The sequence below is a fragment of the Perna viridis genome, chromosome 5 (genome assembly GCF_037379345.1).
Source record: "Perna viridis isolate PV_CMFRI_1.1 ecotype Kerala chromosome 5, ASM3737934v1, whole genome shotgun sequence".
Classification (NCBI taxonomy): Eukaryota; Metazoa; Mollusca; class Bivalvia; order Mytilida; family Mytilidae; genus Perna; species Perna viridis.
The window spans coordinates 37,994,596-38,016,995 of record NC_142449.1 but is presented as its reverse complement, the minus strand read 5'-3'; the positions used below and the strand labels follow the sequence as shown (position 1 = coordinate 38,016,995).

Genomic DNA, 22,400 nt, shown 5'->3' with positions numbered 1-22,400 from the left:
GTGGTCTAGGTTTTCTCTTAGTAGATGTCTGTGCATGATTATAATATCTATGGGGACATAAAACTGTTCTTTAATTGGCCATAAAATGATTTAATTTTGCCTCAGTATTAAATTAAATAAGATAAGTGTGAATAGGATTATGAAGATAAAAAAATCCATCAACTGAGATACCCAATGTTAATACATAAGGTGACATGTATGTTGATTACCTTATACCATGTACATGGCTGACAGTTACCTGTAGGTTACAGACCACCAATTCAACCAATGAGCATTTGGAACGTACGCAAAAATAGTCCTACGCAGAAATTACCCCTGTTCCTCATAGTGCTGTGAAAAAAGTTCTCATCTTATTTAAAAAATTTAAACAGTTTCTGAAAGGAAAAACATTTCTGTACATTTTATAGGTGCATTTTGCTTCTTGTGATGTGAAGCCTAATCTCCATAATGAATTTTAAATATACCCCTATCTTGTGAAAACACTGGGATTTCCCATGCTATTTATAGACCCTTCACTTCCGGTGACCAGTACTGCACTGCAAGTCTGCTAACCCCACATGCCATTCTGAGGATTGTGAGCTGACATATGTAGAATCATGCTGATATATAGTCATCTGCAGGTTAAAGTTAAGGTAAAGTCCAGAGAAGCCATTGAATATTGTGAAATTAGCATAGAAGCCTATGGGAAGTTGAATTAGTGGTTTTTAGCCTTAAGTTGAAGCCATGGCAAAATGAAAAGTTTCTTGAAATAGCTTTAAACTACTTGAAGATCTTGTTAACTTTGCCATGACAGGAATACACTACAAAAATCCTTCAAAATATGCATTTTTTTAAGTTATAGGTCCAAATTATGGAAAATTGGTCTTTTTGGCTGATTTTTATGTCTCCTATCTTGTAAAAAGTGTAGAAAATTTAGTAAAAATATCAAATATTAAACTTTGAGGGCTATATTTACCTAAATATGGTAGTAATAAGCACTTGAAATCAAGTTTTGTGTAGATTTGAGCAAAAATTAGGTTAGAAATGAGGAAAAACTCACTTTCATTACTGCGGTTAAGGCCATATAAGCATTCCCCTATGGCAACATGGAAAATCCATTATTGAGCACTTTTTTTGCTTTAGGTGCCCTTTACTGGTCATGTTTTAATGTGAAAACACTGTATTTACAAATTTAAAGCCAAATATATCACCTTTTGTGAAAATTTAAAGATTTAGGGTTTTTGACATGTGATCAAGAAAAAGGGGGAGGCATGTCAGAAATAAATTTTTAAAAATAGACCAATTTCTCAGAAAATGATTACTTTTAAAACTATTTCTTCATTAATATTGTTAAAAAACAAGTTGTGGTTGATATTTTTTATTTGAAAAGTCAGAAAAAGTTCTTTGCAAATATTTAATGCATTTCAGTATGGTAGAATATTGTCACTTTTTTGCTCGCACAACTTGGTTACCCTATATTTAAAAATCAAATATTTAAAAAAGTGCTTGTCACATTTCACTGAAACTTTGCAGATGCATTCAGTATGTGTGTAGGAAGATACCTGTATAGTTATTAATTTTTTCTAAGACAAAAAGTGACTCTTTAGGTTACAGACCACCAATTCAACCAATGAGCATTTGGAACGTACGCAAAAATAGTCCTACGCAGAAATTACCCCTGTTCCTCATAGTGCTGTGAAAAAAGTTCTCATCTTATTTAAAAAATTTAAACAGTTTCTGAAAGGAAAAACATTTCTGTACATTTTATAGGTGCATTTTGCTTCTTGTGATGTGAAGCCTAATCTCCATAATGAATTTTAAATATACCCCTATCTTGTGAAAACACTGGGATTTCCCATGCTATTTATAGACCCTTCACTTCCGGTGACCAGTACTGCACTGCAAGTCTGCTAACCCCACATGCCATTCTGAGGATTGTGAGCTGACATATGTAGAATCATGCTGATATATAGTCATCTGCAGGTTAAAGTTAAGGTAAAGTCCAGAGAAGCCATTGAATATTGTGAAATTAGCATAGAAGCCTATGGGAAGTTGAATTAGTGGTTTTTAGCCTGTAGTAGCCAAGTGGACAATATCTTCCCCAAATAACATTCTGTTGTTATTTAAAGTGGTTAATTCATAAGTGTGTTATGTAAGTTGTATTCAGTAGCAGGGACATGCATGTATTGAGAGAAAAATGAAAATAAGTGATTGACCTTAGTAAACTATTTTCATTATATTTATTTTTACAATGCTACTTACAGTACTATGCTACTACTTCATGTAAGCAATTTTGTAAAAGCAACAAATAAATCAATGTGAATTTAATATATTGATTAGAATGTTACTAATCTGCATAATCGTTAAGAATTTCTTGTAATCATGTGATTATGTATAATTTCTGATTTTAAAACCCAGAAATGACTACTCAAAACGTTTAAATATCTACATTTACACTTTTTATCAAATTTAGTTAATCTTTTTTGTAAGAATGCAATTCTTCACTGTCCAAGCCCAGATGTCTGACCTCCGAATAAGGTAAAAAACAAATAAAATAAATTCAGACTCCCTCCCCCCCCCAAAAAAAAATGTGCACTGCATTCACATTGAACGGACATTTAAACAGACATAAATTACTACATTCTCAAGAACTTAAAAAACAAAACAAAACAAAAAACAAGCCGTAAACGTCTACATCATAAAGTTTCTGTTTTTGTATTATTATTATATATACATTAAATTAACCAAGCAAGTCTAGATAGTAATTTAAATAATTTACACAAATCACCCATCAGTGGCGCCAACCCGATAGATCAGTAACCGAATATTCCGGGCCAGAGGAAATTCGGGCTAGGCATCTCTAATCAAAAGCCAATGCATCTTATAACGGTGCATTGTTTTATCTTGTAAGGTTCACAGGATAGAAAAATCACTTTACCTCTCCAAAAATTTATCAAATCATATATAACTACTTTACTATATGAACTTATACTGGTATGCCTATGGATGGAACTGTATGTAGTTGTAATGAACCTCATGCTTAAATTGCTTATACGAGAAGAAAGACTAAGAGTCACACATTCAAATATGGCTACTCCTCTAGATCTGTTGAATACATGTACATGTATTATATTTCAATGCATTTGTGAAACAGTTGATCACATGTAAATTGAATACCCATTCACAGAACTTTGTTGATGTCAGATGTCTGGTGGTATAAACCAAAGATGATTATTGTAATTGTAGTGTGTTATGTATCTGCCTTAATGTGGAATTCACAAATATGTTTGAGACTTGAACAGTGGTGAAATCTTGTATTTGCAGATAATTCATCAGGTGCATTTAAAGGTAAAGCCTCAATTATATACAAGATGCCCTAAAATATTCAGCAGATTTTATATATTACTTGTAGTAACTTATCTTGTTATGTGCCACCTCATAATGTACGGTGTACAAATGATGTCTTAAGGAAGTAGACCTAGGGTAAGGAACACAACTCTTCAAAATCATTCAAACGTTTGTATTCAGCATTTTACATCAATCCTAAGTAAGCATCTAATTAACTTGGATTCATTTTATGCTGCTTCAAACAAAAGCTTGACAGGATTAGATGAAATTGAATATAATACAAACATATCACTGATTCCATGAGTTATGACCCTTACCCTAGGTCTACCTCCTTAATATAAGCAGGTTCACAGCATGAGCTTTGAGTGCTGTGACAGAAGGGAATAATTTTGAATAAACATCAGAGCACTTCTGAACACACAGTATTTCTTAAACAAGTTATTGTAAAAGTCAACTAGCTTCTTAAAATGATATTGAATGAAATTATAAGCAAATAACTTTATTTTCCAATAGATAGAAGTGTTGGTTATTATTTGCAATAATTGTAATTAGTATTGTTTTTACATTGTAGATACACAGTAATTGAGGGAACCAAAATTCTAGCAGCAGATATCAAAAGAATGCAATCCAAGGACAAAGATTAGATAGGGAAAACAGACAGACAGAAAAAAAGGAAAAAAAAAGAAATAACCAAAATAACACGTAATAAGCAACAAACGTATATGAGCAGCTCGGACTCCACTAAAAAATGGACCAGGAGCACCGCCAGGATAAGCATCCTATGCTTTCCTGGAAACACCCGCCGAATTGCTCTTTAAAATCTAAGTCAGCGGTAGGCGAAATAGGAAAGGAAACCTATGGCACGGTGAATCAATCGGTTCTCATGGTGCAGACAGAAACAACATAACGACTCACGAGTTCATGATGACGACAATAAAACTTCTGAAGGGACGTTATCAGAGATGAAAGGAAAATTGACAATATAGTTAGAACAGTCATCGCGTTTGGCTGATGCGGGTGTACTTGTAACTCAAAGTGTATCCATCTGCACCATGAAAACTGATTTATTCGACGGGTCATAGTTTTCCTTTCCTCGTTTGTCTACCCCGGACTTGACTTTTTACGAGCGACTCGGCGGGTGTATCTAGAAAAGCAGAGGACGCTTACCCTACTGGTGCACTTGGTCCATGCTCCCAGTTTTTAGTGGAGTCCGAGTTGCTCATTTGATTTTGTTACTTTGTATGTATGATTTTAGTTACTTAAGTTCTTTGTTGTGTATATCTGTTTTCCATGTGTGGTCTTTGTCCTTGGATTACATTCTTGTGATTACCGCTATAACCTTGGTTCCCTTGATTACTCTTTATCTTCTGACAGTAGTATAAAGAAGCATATAATTTTATTGCCGCATAAACGAGATGGAATTGGAAAAGAAAGACAAAAGTTGAAAAAAATACCTGTAATGGAAATCAGTTCATCAAACATTTAGATGCGTGATGCCTTGCGCAAAAAAAAGAAATGTGAAAAAATGCTTTGAAACTAGCTAATATCCTAAAGTACAAGTACATATGTTTTTTTCTGTATTTATTTTCATTAAAATTTTGTAATTTGAAAATGCAGGTTTACCTTGCATTTCATGACTTATACAAGCTATAGCACTAAAATCATTTTATTTCATAAATATATGAAATAACGATGAAATTAAAGCTATGCTCAGAATCATATATTTTCCAGTTGGAATTTTTATCTTCAACTTGAGAATTATATCTTCCAATTGGAAAGTATACTTCCCATTGGAAATAATTTTCTCCAATGGAAATTTTTTTTCCGATGGGACCACTTGTTTTCCAATGGGAAAACTCGTTTTCCCATTGGAAAGTCGATATTCCAATTGGAAATCAAGTTTTCCTATTGGAATAATTTTCCCCATTTTTTGTTTTTTTTTCAAAATTTAAAAGGTATGTTTACTATCTTCACAATGAAAATATTATATTTGTTTTTTTCCAATTTAATTCCGTACAGATTGGTGTATAATATAATATACTTACTCTAAAAATGGCGACTTGGGGATTTGCAAAATTGCAATTTAAATTAGAAAGAGTTCAAATCCTTTTTATTTTTGAATTGATAAACCACTGCCCCGTTTGATATAAAACAAGTAAGTAATATAACACGGGTGTAACAGGGTTATTCTTATTGAATAAGTTTACTTAAAACCGTATTGAATCGTTTGGTGAATTCGATCCCACTAATACTGCAGTGAAAGTTTTTCAACAATTGTTTAAAACAATAGTTATTGTAAAGACATTGTTCGGTAAAAAAAAAACCGAAACAACAATGGCGACAAGTAAAGTGGTATGTGAAAAAATTTTATTTCTCTCCACACAATAAATACTAATTTGATATACTTAATCTGAAATACGATAAAAATAGGACATATCTTAAGTCTGACTTACAGTACACAAGAATCTCATTTTTAATGACCGGATTGCTCATTAATTTTAAGTTTTCTCTTGATATTTATTTTTTCCGTTCCAGTTTTTATTTCCTTAGGCTTTGTCAACGAATCCCGTGTTCGTTCTTAAAAATTTTAATAACTGTGGTAACCATTGATTTCACTTAATTTTAGATATGCGCGCCACATGAACTAGACTGGCAAAGTGAAAAGACACTTCAACAGAGTTTAGAATTCATGCTTCAAAACCAAATAGGGTGTGACGTCGAATTTATAGTGGGTGAACAGAATGAAGCAATAAAAGCCCATAAAGTCGTTTTAGCAAGCCGCAGCCCTGTTTTCTTTGCAATGTTTGATGTCAACGACTCATTTGAAGCTACCAAAAAACAGGAAAGTGAAAGCAACCCAGACAAATCCGGAAATATGATATCGTTAAAAACAGCTGAGAAAGCTAAAAACCAGCGGTCTGAAAGTCAGGCATCTATCAAATCTAATATGTCAACCAAGAGTACTTCAATCAGTATTGGCCGAGGTGAAGGCTGGATTGATATGAAAGATTCATCAACTTTTACAAAACAACCTTTTTCAAACATTAAAACCGCTGTAAGGCCCCCAGACCAACCAGAGTTTAAGCACGAAATCAATGAAAAGAAAGTTTATGAAATAGCAAATACTGACTTTTACACTTTCAAGCTTTTTCTAAGGTTTGTAACACAAAGTTTACCACGTTATTGTTTTATTTATCGAATACCACCTTTTATGTTCAATAGGTACATTCCTGCAACACATTTCTAACCATCAATGAAAGTTATAGCCAGTTGGTTCATGCCTATTTAGCGCTTTTCTGCTTCTTTAAAAAAGTTGGCTAATTCGATGAACTACCTATTATTTCAAAACAAGTATGTACTTGTCTCTAACAAGTTACCGATTCGTGTCACAGAGTTCGAATACGACTGTACTCAAGGTGTTACATTGGTCACAACCAACACAAATACACATGTATCAGAGTTGCTAAATGTTTACAGATAAAAGCTTTCTTGAAAAAAAGCTCGCTTACAGATAGCATATTTTTACGTTGCTATTTTGTTTGTATGACTATTTCAGAGAGCCAAGTACTTATCATTTCCTTTTTCATGAAACGGTGAACGGTGAGCATTAAGCACAAGGTCACTGTAAAAAAGAAAGTACATGTAAACTTAAATTTTAATATCAAATAACTTCTTTTTTTTTCAGTTTCCTGTACACTGACAATGTTACTTTAGATTTTCAATCGGCAACGAAACTGGCTTCTCTGGCAGTGACTTACAAAGTGAACGGTCTATTAGATATGACCGTAAAGTTCCTGTTTGAACAAGTAAACACCAATAATGCCTGTTGTCTCTTTGAGATAGCACATCTTACTAAGTCATCAGATCTAAGAATGAAATGCATGTACATCATTACAAATACTGCAAGAGAGGCTATTAGATCACGCGATTTTATGAAGTTATGCCCGGAGTGTGTCAACAGAATCACGGAGTCGACTGATCTGAATGCAAACGAGGATGAAATATTTACGGCATTGATCGAGTGGGGGGAGCATGAATGTGTGAGAAACAGGAAAGAAATCAATCCAACAAACATCAGAAGTGAAATGGGCAATATATTCTATAACATCAGATTCCCTGCAATGAATGATGCATTCTACAAAAAAGACGTCGAACCTTTAGAATACCTTACTAAAGAAGAGAAGGAACTAATCTCTAAGTTCAGAACAGGATCAGTGAGGAAGGATATGTTACCGTTTAAGGTCCACCCCCGTGTTAACGTAGCATACCATGCCGCGATGCGATGCCATTTAGATCAGAAACTACGGGAACACACGGGTAAACCAGATGCCTTATGTTTCGACGTGTCTGAACAAGTCTGGCTTCATGGCATCGCTGTTTTTGGGGCATATTTCGAACAGACGAACCATATTAACCTTGAAGTACGGGACGAGTCACACAACATTATAGCTGTGCACCAAGGCAACATTGAAACTGTACCTAACGATGAGGTGTATGAAGTTGTGCTACACGCACCAATACTTCTGCAGCCAGACCGAATCTACACACTACTGCTTACTATGGTCGGACCAAATAAACATTTCTATAAGGGGACAGGAGGAAAACCATATGTTGATTTCAAAGACATGCGCATATGCTTTTATGATTCGAACTTCTCTAAAAATGGAACGTCTGTTGAAGAAGGGCAGATACCAGCACTCCTGCTTTCAACCTAACGAATAGCTTCAAAAACTGCAGAAACTTGATAAAACTTTTAATTGTATTAAACTACATGAAAAGCCCAACTCTTTAAAAAATATTATTCTATAAATACAATGTTACTTTCAATTACCATTAAAAGGAAACCAGTCTTAGTTTGTATTTCTCCTTCCAATATGCATACATAAAAGTTGTGTGGTTACTCCCACCTAAATTTCCCAAACGACTGGTGCTATCTATTGCAAAGATATTACATGTAATATCTGGTCATGACGCACTATTTCAACTCCTGACTGTTTATACATTAATAAATAAAACATCTGGAAGTTATAACAAATTTGATTGGTACATGTACATATAGTTAACAAATACCGGGTAATGTGAAGCACAACATTCAAAATAAGATTTTAGTTCTTCCGAAATTTGCTTTACTTTGGGGGTTAAGATTACTTTGAGTGGTCCGTTGTATTGTTTCAAAATAAGATGAAGTGTATATATTTGCAATAAAGAGCTTCGCGGAGTGCAGCATGATGACCTCCGCGTCCATTGAGGTCCAGGGTGGATACAATATTAGTTTTTGACGCACTTAAACATACTAGGGCCTTACAATTCATTATGGACACAGCGACAGATTTGGACATAATATTGCACACAATTTTAAATCCAATTAAAGGTGAAATAAGTTCTGCTTTAAGGGTGCTCATCAATAACCTTTGCCTTCGATCCCCTGGACCCCTTAAAATCAAAAACCATAATAGATACATTGTATCTCAAATCGGATTGAAATCTGCATATTAGGAATCTGATTATTTACAAAAGTACTGTACCGATCACATTAATATTGCAAATTTCGATTTCATTATAAAACAATTCATAATCGGACTTAAAAGTTGACTTTGTGGTCGTGGCCCAATTTCGTACTCCCCTTAACTCAAGATCGAATACAGATAAATATGTCCAGTAAAACCTTTAAAACAGAGCTTAAAAAGAACACACTAGATTTATTTCCCCATTTAGCCCCTTGTTTTCAAAGGGTGGGACAAAACCTTCTCAAACAATATGGCCATCCGCCATATTTCTAGAAACAATGACAATGTTAATGTGTTAATATTTTCAAAAAAAGATCGGACACGTTTTACTCAAGTTATCGTAAATAAACGAAAATGAGCGGCAGCCAACGACAAAGACGAAAGGGTGATACCATTATATTTTGCGGACGTATAAGAAGGCAATAATCAAGGAACTGTTTTGGTGACTGAATTTATGTTTTAATGTAGGGCTTAGCTGGTAAGTCAGTAAGGCCCATGCAAGACTACATAGGTCATACAAATACAAAATCGATTGAAACATAACGCTCGCAAACACACTACATATCTATTCCGATATTGAATCGACCGACAAAAAAAAAACGAAAAAAAATTTAGGTCAAATATCCAATCTGAATTGTCTGCATATTCAGTATGTAAATTACAATTGATTGCGTAGGTTAGCAGATTTATGTTGATTCTTTAAAAACAGTGATATCCCCATTTTCGTAAGCTAAATAAAGTAAAGAATTCTTCCAGAACATGTCAAGTATTTTACCAGGCTGAAAATCATAAGGCATTATAGAAACGGTTTCATTTCGGTTTTGTACCGTGCTTATCTTTCCTGCATCCTTGCAACTTATAAAAATTGTCCCCTTCTCGCAAAAATTAACGCTGTTGATGACGTCATCACTATGAATTATCCATTTAACTTTTCCCGTCTGTTCAAAGCAAATGAGCCTATTGCCTTTGTCAACTACGATTATCTCTGCCGTTTTTGAACAGCAAAGCATGTCGGGAATTTCAAAAAGAGGCGCGTGCGTCATAGGATTTTCAAAAATGGAGGTTAAAAGCCATCCGTTTCCATCAATGAGGTCAACACAACATTGTGACCATGACGATACCGCCATCACATCCTCATTAACCTGACAAATACCAATATACTTCTTGCCAGTTTGGACGTACTTTCTAACGGAAAGTTCTGGTGTCGTCGTCACAAACTCCAAGATTTCCTTATCTGCTTTCGTAATGACAATCTCGTTACTAGGCTTCAGAAGAGCCATACAATAAGGAACATCAACTAGAAATAAGTTGTTGAGAAGCTTCCCCTGGTTATCGAAGCGCTTTAGTCTGGCATTTTCTTTGTCAAGGACGCATATTGTGGAATCCGGTAACACAATCACTTTTATGAGCCAACATTTGTCTTCAGAGGGAAGCTTTCCTGAAAATTGAACATTCTTAGTAAATTTTTTACCGTTCCCTGGATCAGCCATAGGTCTAGAACTGTCTCTGCGATTCAAGATAGACTTTAGAGAAGATGGAAGTTTCGTATCAGAATCAGATCTAACTTCATCCAAACTTGACCCCGATGAAGACTTGTCAACAAAACCAACGGCTGAAAAATTATTTAAGAATTTATCAAGTTCCCGATCTATGGTAAATCTAACCGTTCCTGATCGTGAATCAGAAATGAGTCCATGTAAAACTTCCTCGTTCTCACGTACACACGCTGTCAAGTCCTTTAATCCAGATAATAAACCCTTTCGGTCGGATGCTTCTACAGAACTCTCTAGTTTGCTTTGACACTCCAATAAACGGGCAGCTAAAGAGTAAAACTCCTTGCGCTCCTCAATGTGTTCCTTATTTATTCTTTCTATGTCGCTTTTCTGTATCGCTATTTGTTGCTCGCAGCGTTCTTTAAACTTTTTAAGGCGGTTCTCGATTTCGTTAAGAGCATCGAGAGCGACTGTTTTGTGTAGATAAAATTCTGTATCGCCTCTGCTGTACTTTTCAAGCTGTAGAGCCTGTAAATGCAAATAAAAAAATCAAAATCTCATTCACTAGAAATTCCATCATGATTTTCGAGATTTCACAAACAAATATGTTCATAGTTGATAGCATGTTATAATGATAAATGCATAGGCTCTGAATCTAAGCAGATGATATTGCTACTCGCAAAAAAAGACAAAATGGGATAGTTTAAACTGTCGTGTTTTATGTACTTATCAAAGAGTTTCAATGTTTATGGTATAAGGTGACGGCAAAAAAAAACTTAATTGATGCTTCATAGTCACCGTTGGCTGGATGTTCAGATTATTAGACACAAGAAACAAATCTCAGCAATGTATCAAAGCCTATAATAAATGATATTTGTCATGTTACAAAACCTAATTGATTGCCATGATAAAACAATCACATTCAATCGTTCAATACTTAAGTTTACATAACGTGTGCAACTTATTTTTATACGTTATCTCTTCATCTAACGTTGCCAATTTCAATCATTTAATTACATTTTCTGCGTGCTCTTTTCTCTTGCGAAAATGAAAGGAAGTAGGAAAAAAGATAGAATATTTTAAAAATTATTATTCTAATTGAAGCAGTAAAACATTTTCACGATGCAAGTGATCGTACTGGTTGACCTTTAATAGTTATATCAGGTATTTTAAAACATGTTTAAACTGAAATTACCCAAACATAATCATAATGTGAACTATTAAAGCGGTAATGTATATCATTAAATCATAAATGGCAAACGAATATATCGACCAAGATCATATCCGACATTATAACGCTTCTATTTACATAACTTCTGAACATTCTGTTGGTGTATACATACACTGACATATGAAAGTGTCAATATCCTACTATTAAGGAAATTAAACGGAGAATTTTTTATATCAAGGGCTTTAATGTGTGTTCAATCAAAACTTGCTCTATTTTTTAAATGATTACATGTAAGTGTGCATTTTGCTTATCAGTGTAAAATGTATCTACATAAAACTAACCTGAGAATATAGCTGCTTCCTCAGGTCCTCTATCTTAGGTTTCAGTTGATTAAATGCATCATCAACAGACGCTCTTTTACACTTCCCCTCACTGTGATTAACCTCTGCGCACTTGTGGCATATCAAATTCAAATGGTGTAGACAAAAAACTTTCAAGTCCAGTGTACGGTGAACTTTGCACTTGTTCGATTGAGTTGCTTCTGGTGCGAGTTTTTGTTCGTGGTTCGATAACGTTGCTACTAAATCATGAATTAAATTATCCAAAGGGAAACGTGTTACCCAGTTACTCGCATTCCCTTCGTGTATCGGGAGAGATATTTCCGTTCGACACAATGGGCATTTAATTGAATAAGTATCGCTGTTTCTCACACCTGTATTTTCTACATGTTTTCGTAAACAGTCGGTACAGAACGTGTGCTCGCAATTTAGTTTTCGCGGTTCGCTGAACCTTTGTAAACAAATAGAACAACTTAGATAATCATCGGAGATGTTCTGAACTAATCTGGCTGCCATTCCGGATATTACTTTTACGTGTTCATGTGTATTTCACGAGTACACATATGTATTGAACTTTTGTTGCAAGGTATTTAAACGTCGGTGTTGAAAAGGCATTTTATATACGCTTAAGTGAAAGTCGTTCATACGTCAAATATATGACATACATACATAGACAATATCTAATATGAGGCAGGTGCATGTATAACCCGTAAGAGGACGAAATTGAATATACTGATATATTTTTTTTAAAAGATAATGCATTTTACAGTTCGGGGCCGGATCTAGACACTTCGAAAAGGAGGGGTGCCAGCCGAGGTTCCTCAGAAACATGGGGGTCAATTTTTTGTCAATCTTAAGTTTGAAAATGACAGATTTTCCAACACAAAGGGGGTGCAATCCCCCTGTGCCCCATTTCTTGGTCCGCCACTGCAGGTTACATCAACTAGGACTTATTTTATTTTTCTTCATAATTTAACGAAACCTTAAGAAGCGAGCTATAACATTTAATATTGTTAAAGATACGAAATTAAAAAAGATCTTTGCTTTATATTACAATTGCTATTACAAGTTTACTTCCTGTCAGACTGGTACTTCTAAGGTTAAAGGTTAAATTCGTATTGACTACCATTATAAGGACTTCAATCAACTTGCTCGGTCATTTATTCGATATAAACGACTCGTAATCATTGTTTTGTAAGAATGTACGGATACCTCTTTCTATTCGCAGTCATAGGTTGCAGTTAAACCGAATTATGCTTCAAAAAGAACCTTTTAATATTTAAACTATAACTCCTAAAGGTTTTCACAACCATGTTACAATGAAACTTTGCTGAACCCCCTTTTTGTTTGAATAACAATATATTCAATTTTCGATAGCATTCGGATTATTTTCATAGCACTATTTAGACTATGGCGTGTAAAGCGTCACAATATGCATGGCTGGTACTATGAAGACCATTTGTAAGATTTGTTGGCAATTAATGGAGGTCAACATAATTTTCATGATACGAAACAAATCGAATCGGAAAGGAACGCAACGCAACGCAACGCAACGCAACCAAACTGAATGGATTACGTGTGGCCTAAAATCTATAAACAACTGGGGACACGTTGCTCAACTTTTAAGTATACATGTCCGGGAGAAAAGTCAACTAATTGGAGCTGAGCATTCCACTATTTTAAGTATTTAATCCACTGTTCTAAATATACAGTTTTATGATGTTATTTAGATGGTACAACAATTTACAGTTAATATACGTAACGCTCCATGTTGCAGGAGCGGAACATGATGGTAAGCTAACATACACAGAATGACTCCCCTAAAAAATGGGAGCATTGACCAAGTGCACCGTTAGTGCAAGCGTCATCTGCTTTTCTAAGAGCACATGTTAAGTTGCTAATAAAAAGTCAAGTCATGGGTCGACGAAACAGGAAAGGAAAACTATGACAGGTTGAACGAATCAGTTTTCATGGTACAGATGGCCACACCGTAACGATCTACGAGTTCATGATAACGACCATAAAGCTTCTGTATTGATGACTTCAATCTTGTTGCAACATAACCCTTTTCCCGAAGCCTTATTGTAAGTAGTCTAGTACAAAACTCTGCATAGCTATGGCGTAACATATGAGTTGTGATATAAAAACTCCATTCGTATGTGCTGAAGGGATAGTGCCACTGATGAAAGGAAAGTTGACTATACGAATTAAAAAGTCATCGCGTTTGTCGTATAGTTTGGTCAATAGTATTCCTTTACCATCGATTTGTAAGTGTAGGTAAAGATATGAGGCTTACTTCACAGTGTCAGTATTATCCTTTATTATCTCAAGTGTTTTTGGGGATAGATTAATTAAATCAAAAGTAATTGATTAAATCAATGTAATGTTCTTTCGGGAATAAAAAATGTTATAAAATGTTATAAAAAAATTGAAACTCTAGATCTTTATCCTGTGATGCTTGGATCAATCAACAGATAGTCGTGAGAAAGTCTGTGTAAACAATATAACTTAGAATAGACCCGTGGAAATATAAGTCAAACGGATAGTTAGCTTTAACCCTACATACCTATAAGGTTCAAATAGTTCCTTCCTGCAACGCATAGTTAAAATATGCTAAATGTATATGATATGCAAGTTAGAATAAGAACTTTTTTTAAACAAAAGAAAGCGTTCAAACCCTCTGCATTGAATTCATACCTCGCTGTTTCTTATTTGTAGCTTTCTTTGGTTTGACGTTTTTCAGGTGAACAAAACAAAACAAAGCAATATTTCTATTAAATAGTAAAGAATCTTCATCCTGGTCTAGCTGATTACAATTTACTTACCCGTAATTACCGACTACGAAACAAATCAACGAATAATTATTTTAAATATGGAAATCCTGCCTGGTAACAGGCGATTTTGTTCAACGCTTATACGAGTCATGACTAATTTATTTATAAATTTACTTCAGTGTATTTCTGGAAGGTGGTTTCATATTGCGGGGGCCCGTATTCATTGAACATTTCATAGCAAAAAACTCTGAATATAATAAATGATAAGACATTCTCGTTGCACATCCTTTCAAGAATATATTTGTGGACAGAAGGATGTATTTTGGTGTTTTGGTGTTTACTGTAATTTGCATAAACCTTTATTAAACTATATCACATGTGTTTATAAACTGTTGTTACCGTATTGTTTTTCAATACACGCTTGTTGAGAATCTACAGAACTCTTTTCACTGTGCCAATGTGGTTATTGGGATGGCGAAAACCCTAGCAAGTTCATTTTTTAAATTGGCATTAAGTTGGTGATTCGAACGATGATGGTTAAAAAAACGGACATAATCCATGACAAACGATTAAATTAGAAAACTGGATGTTTATACATGTAGCACATCGTCTTGTATGGATATAGAGTGGCGTCAAATCTGAGTAAGGAAACAATAATATGGCCATTTTGATGCAGTTTGTTAAGGGATAATGCAGATCAATAATTCCTTATTTTATGTAACTGTTTGCCGTATGTCTGTTGTGTAAATGTTGCAGCTTATATGAAACAAAAATACAAGTTGCGACCTGTAAAATTATTTCTGTACATGTTGCAACTTTGTACAACCTTTATCATGAAATTGGCCCAACCTTAAACAAATCCTTTGATTACAGGTATACTACTTCAATTCAAGAGTTTTCCTCCAAAGTTAATTCTAAACTTTAAAACTAATAGTTTTGAAAGTTGTGTAAAAATAATTAACAAGTCGATACTAAAAAAATGTTCAAACTGATTTGTGCTGATCAATTACTTTCAAAAAGCGGCCTAAACCGACTCTCAAATCGAAACCAATACTTAAACCCACCCCATATTCATAAACTAGCACGTTCAATAATTTTTATTTGTTTATAAAATCACTTGCTGTAAGGAGCTAGAATTTACGGATTGAGATAACTTGATTCCCCCACTTCGTAATTTGATAGCATGCAACTATTTGGATCCAAATCTTTAATAAGAGCTGCACAATAGAAATATGAAATATTTCATTAATTTCCATACTAAGGCGTAGGAGAAGATGGGCACCCCATGATCTCATATTCATAAATGACAAAGTCCATGTTTTGCTATGTGAAACTTCCAAATTGATTAGGATCAAAATCTTAAATAGAAGTTTTACTATGGAAATTTGTTATAATGATTCTTTGAAAGTTTTAATAAATTCCATTGTGTAGGAGGAGTAAAGTATAAGAGACGGGTACCCTCTGCGCAATTGGATAAAGGAAGAAAGTACGAACGGATGGAAGGAAGGACAGACCAGGACAGACCTATTACTATATACCCCACTCAAAGTGAGGGTATAATAAAAAACAATAATATAGTACGAAACCTTTAGGTTTTTTTATACGGAGTTCAGTGGTATCTCTACTGACAAGAGGCTCCCTGAATCGCTCACCTTGTTTAAGTTTGTCTTTCGAGGGCAATAAATGTAACAAGGAGTTGTCCAAAAATTTGGACCCAAGAAGACTTTGGTAGGACTGTCATAAGGATTATTTCATTGATAGAAAGTTTCTTTCTGTTATAGTTTTAAAGGTATTGGCTGAAAACTGAAAAAAAAACTTTTTTCATCGTTCATGGGAAATAACTTTTAAAGGAGTCATCTGAAAACTTTGATCCCTGATGACTTTTCAACGCCTTATAATAAGGGTCATTTCAGCTATAGAAATAATTTTGCTAAACTTAACAGTTTTGGAGATACTTGTGAAAAACTATTGTCTGACCCTATGTTCTATCTTTAGTAACAGCATCCATGTTTTTTGACGGATCAAAAATCCCCACAACAGTTCTATGCACGATACCCCAAGGAACATTCATACCATGTTTGGTTCCAATTGGTCATGTGGTGTCAGAGGAGAAGAGTTTTGAAAAATTGTTAACGACGACGACGGACGCCCAGTGATGGCAATAGCTCACATGGCCTTTAGCCATGTGAGCTAAAAAGGAGAAACCAGTTGCATTTATAAATTGTGGCTGGTGATATTTCGTTATGCATAGTATAGCTTAACATTTTATAATTATAAGAGAATCTTTTTAATTATCTCCTTGAAAATATTGCAATTCATCATCTTGTAAGGATTTTTAACAAAACTATCATTGTTATATAATCTACATTTAATATAATTGCATCAGAACTTAATCACCGGAGTAGACATCCAAATGCATTCTGGTTTTGTATTGGTTAATGTACACTTGTTTTTTTCCTTCACTCAACCAGAAAAAAAACACATTATAACAAACTTTACGAAATTAAAGAAACTTCACGTTATATGCAGTATTTTAATAAGACGTTTGCCCAATAATCAAACTAACAAATCTATGTATTAATAGTCAGTACGTTTAGTGAGTACAGTTTATCGGTATTAACCCTTATGATTGCCGAATGTTACTATCAATTAAGTTTCCCAACTCAACTCGCTTTGCCCTAAAGTCAATAATTCCAATGCTACTTACTGATTCACTTCACCCGAGAATCACTAATTTGTATTTTTAAATTAAAATTGACGTTTCCAAATGAATTCGAATTTGAGATCATTGCACAAGAAAGAGGACAATAATTTACTAATCAAAATAGACTAAAAATGTGGAACTTTAAATGGTAATTACGTAATAAAAGTTAGTCGCCATTTTCTGGGGAATATACAAATAATCCTCTTATCATTCATGCAGACACTTGACCTAAAAATACCCTTAGCTATTTTCTGTGCGCAGAAAGTAATCCTCTGTCCTTTCATATGTCTATAGCCAAGCAAAAAAAAATGATACTCTTTTGATATCGACAACACATACTTAGTTTATAGTGAGTATGGGTGAAAAATAAAGACTTGTGAAAATCCATGAAATAATTACATTTGTATTTATATATAATTTTCAATTCATCAGTATATTTTTCTGCGTGATTTTCGTTTCGTTTTTTAATTGAGAGTATGGTCATGTGTTTAAATGGGCCAATGGGTATGTTCGATTGAATTTACGCCAAAGTTGTTTTTTTTTTCATTCTAGCCGCGGACGTTTAACAGTAAACACGTTTACTATGGAACAGCCGGTATTACAACAACTGATTGCTAGTGAAGTACAAAACGCTGTTTGAGTATCACAGAATGAGATGCTTTCTAAAATGGACAATTTAGTTACCAATCGTTTCGGTCAATTCGAAAATTCTTTAAGGCAATCTTAAAGACAACTGTCCGACAGCCAGTTAGCTAAAATTGAAGAATTAACGACGGATAGCTACGAATTCAAGCGCAAAGGAAACAAAGATCAGTATAAAGTTAACATCAAAGTGATGAAGAAGATGAAGGAGGCACAGTCATTCACAAAGGACGCCCCGGAGCAGAACGAGCACACTATATCAGCTGCCAAGTGTATAGGAGAAGGTATCGACATTTTGACTCACAGACAAAAACTGGTAAAGATGGCGGATTCGTCTGGAAACGGATGGAAAACTGTAGAAGAATACGAGACAAATGAATTGGCGGATGACTCCGATGACGAAAAAAGGATTCGAAGGGCAGATGTGAAAGCTGCACAAAAGATCAAGGCAGACAAGAAGAACAAGAAGGGCCGTATTCATCCGTATCAGGCCTCAACAGTTGCAAATAGATCGAACGAACCCATTCCAGTACAAGTTTCGTCTATGACATAATTCAGAAAAGTGCTATGAATGCGGGAAACCAGGGCATTGGCGTAAAGATCTCGCTGTAGTGCAAAACAATGAAAATATAAGTATAGATTTTAACGATATTATGTATGTTAACGACGAATTTGATTCAGATATATTTGAACCTATGAATTCAGATTTATTTAACGAGAATTGTGTTAACGACACACATAATGAACTCGTTGGGTCAAAATATGACAGTAAAAATGTAAACAATACACAGAAAGACGATAGATCGCCTGCAGGCATGTTACATGATGCTTTAAATCACTGGGTAAAATCAGGTTCGCCCCGTGCAGGTCCGGGTGTTAAAAGAATAGGCCTGCAGCAGCGCTAAGCTTGTCGTAAAAGGCGACTAAATAGTGCTCAGAACCGTAGCCGGGGGCTAGGGCGCGCTGCCCACAGAGCAACTGGGATGTGTGCCCCAAGTGGTGGAATGGGGTACCCCTGGCGTGTTACATGCTGGGTTTGTCAGGCTATAATACGGAAAACCTGACCGCAAACCATAGTGGTGCACCTTGTTTGGAAAGATGCCAAGTTCCTTGCACGTTAAAGAACCCTACTGTGGTATTCTCCCGGAGTAGGAACCATAAGGCTCCGCTACAGGAGGCTAAATTGCCCGACCTACCCACCTCTCCCTATTTCCAGTGGCAATCAAAATTTGTCGACCCCATTGTCCTTGTGTCCCATCCCTTTTTCATTTCATCATCATTTCATGTTCATTTTATCATCCATTTCATGTTCATCGTCTGAATATAGCTGAAATATTGCTGCTCGGACGTTAAACCCCAACAAACAAACAAACAAAAAATCAGGTTCTAATGAACAAGTATTGAACGTAATTAAGTACGGTTATAAAATACCCTTTTACACAGAGCCAGAATCTTGTGTATTGAAAAACAATAAATCAGCGATTGACAATAAAGCATTTGTTGAAACTGAGATACAGAAACTGGAGCAATTAAGGTGTATTACTAAGTTTAATTACATACCAGAAGTTGTAAATCCTTTGACGATGGCACAAAATAAAAACAAACTGAGACTTGTTTTAGACTAAAGACACATCAATCCACATTTGTATAAATTGAAATTTAAGTATGAAGATGCTAGTGATGCTGCAGGTACGTTCAAAAAGGGGTACTGTATTTACTTAAGATTTAAAATCAGTTTACCATCACATATCTATATTTGAAATTCATAGAACTTACTTAAGATTTGGTTGGGAACATAACGGTAAAGTATCATACCATGTTTTCAATGTTTTATCGTTTGGGATTTCAACTGCTGGGTACATTTTCACAAAAGTTACTAGAGCTGTTGTTCAGTATTTACGAGAACAAGGTATGAAACTCGTCATGTATTTAGATGATGGAATAGGTGGTGCTGAAATTTATGAAAGCACATTGACCATGAGTAAAAAGGTACGTGAGGAATTGCAATTTTTTGGGTTTTTTTGATAGCAGAGAATAAATATATTTGGGAACCATGCCAAGAAGTTAAATGGTTAGGTTTATTATGGGACATGCAGTTTGGCATTACTTATGTTTCTAATGATAGATTAGCAAAATTATGAACCACTATTCAATATTTTTAAAACAGATCAGTAATGGGAGACTTTTGTTTAAAGCCATGACACTGGCTTCATTGGTAGACCAAATAATTTCTATGCCAGCGTCTATGGACAATGTCGTAAGAGTGAGAACAAGAAGTTTATATGAATGTTTAATGCAAAAAGCTTCTTGGGACGCACCTGTTTGCGTGAAAAAGGAGGCATTTGATGAGGTAGTATTCTGGAGTGAAAACTATGAGTTTCTCAATGGTAAGAAACTGTCAGAGGATAATGTACTTACCTCGGCGGTTTATTCTGACGCATCAGGTACAGGATACGGTGGGTTATCTTTTAAATGAGAAAGATGAGATAATGGAGTCTTGGGAACCCAGTGAACAGAAACTCAGTTCTACGTGGAGAGAACTGGAAGCAGTATATACTTATGACAAAGTTATATCAGCTTAATGGAGAAAAAGTGCTCTGGCGCACGAACAATCAGAATGTTGTACACATTTTGAACAAAGGTAGTAGCAAAAATGATTTGCAGATAACAACAGTAATAATTGCTGATGTATGTAACAAATTTGAAATAAAAATTGATCCACAGTGGTTTCCCATAACAGCTAATGTTGAAGCTGATATTATTAGTAAAAAATCTGATTGCGATGACTAGGAAGTAGATCTCGATATTTTTGGCAAACTTTATAAAATGTGGGGAGTGCATTCTATAGATAGATTTTCATGTGATTACAATAGAAAATGTTACAAGTTTAATTCTAAATACTGGTGTCCGGGAACATCGGGTATTGACGCATTTAATTATGATTGGTCACATGATAATAATTGGATAGTTCCTCCTTCAAGCTCATTGTCCCAAGATGGACTTTTGCTGCTTACTGGCCACTTACCAGTTCAGATGGCAAAAAATTTTACAAATTTATTGTTGATTAATTTTTATTTGGATCAGAACATATTTTAAGATATAGAGGAAGAAACGGAATATTCGGTCTATACAAATCAAATTTTGAGATGATTGCTTAGAAGATAAGATTTTAATTAAGTTGTATTATTTTGACAGGGCTACAATTAAGACAGAGAATAAGTGTTGAGGTTAACGGAGCCGGAGTAAACTCTAAACCTATTTTCTACCCTTGGCGATCATATGGTACTTCATCTACTACAATCGAGAAGTGACAATACCATTAACAATTACGTTGGAGCGTTTAGAAGATTCGAACAATTTATTGTTGCTTGTGGTGGGACAGCCATGCCAACAGAACCAATACATGTTGCCTTATATTTGACAAAACTTTTAGACAACGGTTCGTCGCACAGTGTTGTACAAACAGCATTTTATGCAGTCAAATGGGCTAATGAATTAAACAATTTTGACGACCCAACTAACAACTGTTTCGTAAAAAGTCTTTTAGAATCTTCTAAGAGACAAATCAATAGACCTAAAATTAAAAAAGATACTATTCCTCAAAATTATATTATTGAATTATGTGAGAAATATAAAGACTGCATTGATTTACGTGTAATCAGAGATTTGGCCATGATTGTCTCGTGTTGTGCTGGTTTTTTGAGATACAGTGAAGTTATTGGTATTAAGAGTGATCATGTAAAATTTATCGAAAACTCGCACATAGAAATTCACTTAGAGAAAAGTAAAACTGATCAATATAGATTAGGTGATTCCGTGTTTATTGCTAAAGGTCAGTCTGCAGCTCGTCTTTTTCTTTTGTTGAAAAAAAATGTTTCAGTTTGGCTGGTATTCATTATTCCACAGATTAAGTTTACATATTCAGACCAATGTTTAGATCTGGCAATAAAAATGCTTTGATATATAAGAATAAGCCTCTCAGTTATACTAGTACTAGAGAATGCATAGTTGCACGTTTGAGAAAGGTATGTGGGGATTTAAATATTGGTCGTCATTCACTATAAGCTAATGGGCCCACAACAGCTGCAAATTCCGATATTAATGAAGGCTGTTGGAAACGTCATGGTCGTTGGAAGAGTGAAACAGTAAAAGACGGGTACGTCGCAGATTCCTTAAAACATAGGTTAGAAGTTACAAAACAGTTAGACTTGTAAATAAGTTTTTTGATATTGCTTTTTGTGTTTTACTAGCATTTTGTAATTGTTTCATATCGTATACCAGTATTTTTAAATTTTAATTTATGATATTTGACATTATTCAGACTTTTCAGAGCCCTTTCTTTGTGATTTTTCTAGTCGTTCCGCATGGCGAATACAGATTTGTCTTCGTTTTTTGTTTAACAATGGCCTAGGATAGGAAATACATAATTATATATAGGAGGAAT

The 22,400-nt window shown here is 34.7% G+C and overlaps 3 protein-coding genes and 1 pseudogene across 3 annotated transcripts; 3 read left to right on the top strand and 1 right to left on the bottom strand.

The window, feature by feature from the left end:
* Window positions 1-5,649: 5,649 nt before the first annotated feature.
* LOC148617396 (BTB/POZ domain-containing protein 6-like) lies at window positions 5,650-8,180 on the top strand. The gene is made up of 3 exons (XM_088584987.1): window positions 5,650-5,679; window positions 5,954-6,483; window positions 7,013-8,180. The coding sequence occupies exons 1-3, from the start codon at window positions 5,662-5,664 to the stop codon at window positions 8,040-8,042; spliced, it is 1,578 nt and encodes a 525-aa protein (XP_088441113.1). The 5' UTR covers window positions 5,650-5,661; the 3' UTR covers window positions 8,043-8,180.
* A 1,091-nt stretch (window positions 8,181-9,271) lies between these two features.
* LOC148617395 (uncharacterized) lies at window positions 9,272-12,410 on the bottom strand. Its single transcript, XM_088584986.1, has 2 exons — window positions 11,840-12,410; window positions 9,272-10,855 (listed from the first exon to the last, which is right to left on the bottom strand). Exons 1-2 carry the CDS (start codon window positions 12,350-12,352, stop codon window positions 9,521-9,523), a joined length of 1,848 nt encoding a protein of 615 aa, XP_088441112.1. The 5' UTR covers window positions 12,353-12,410; the 3' UTR covers window positions 9,272-9,520.
* A 5,391-nt stretch (window positions 12,411-17,801) lies between these two features.
* On the top strand, window positions 17,802-18,509 carry LOC148617394 (uncharacterized). The gene has a single exon (XM_088584985.1). The coding sequence runs from the start codon at window positions 18,150-18,152 to the stop codon at window positions 18,507-18,509; it is 360 nt and encodes a 119-aa protein (XP_088441111.1). The 5' UTR covers window positions 17,802-18,149.
* Window positions 18,510-18,517: 8 nt separating this feature from the next.
* LOC148617393 (uncharacterized) lies at window positions 18,518-22,356 on the top strand (annotated as a pseudogene).
* The last annotated feature ends 44 nt before the right edge of the window (window positions 22,357-22,400 follow it).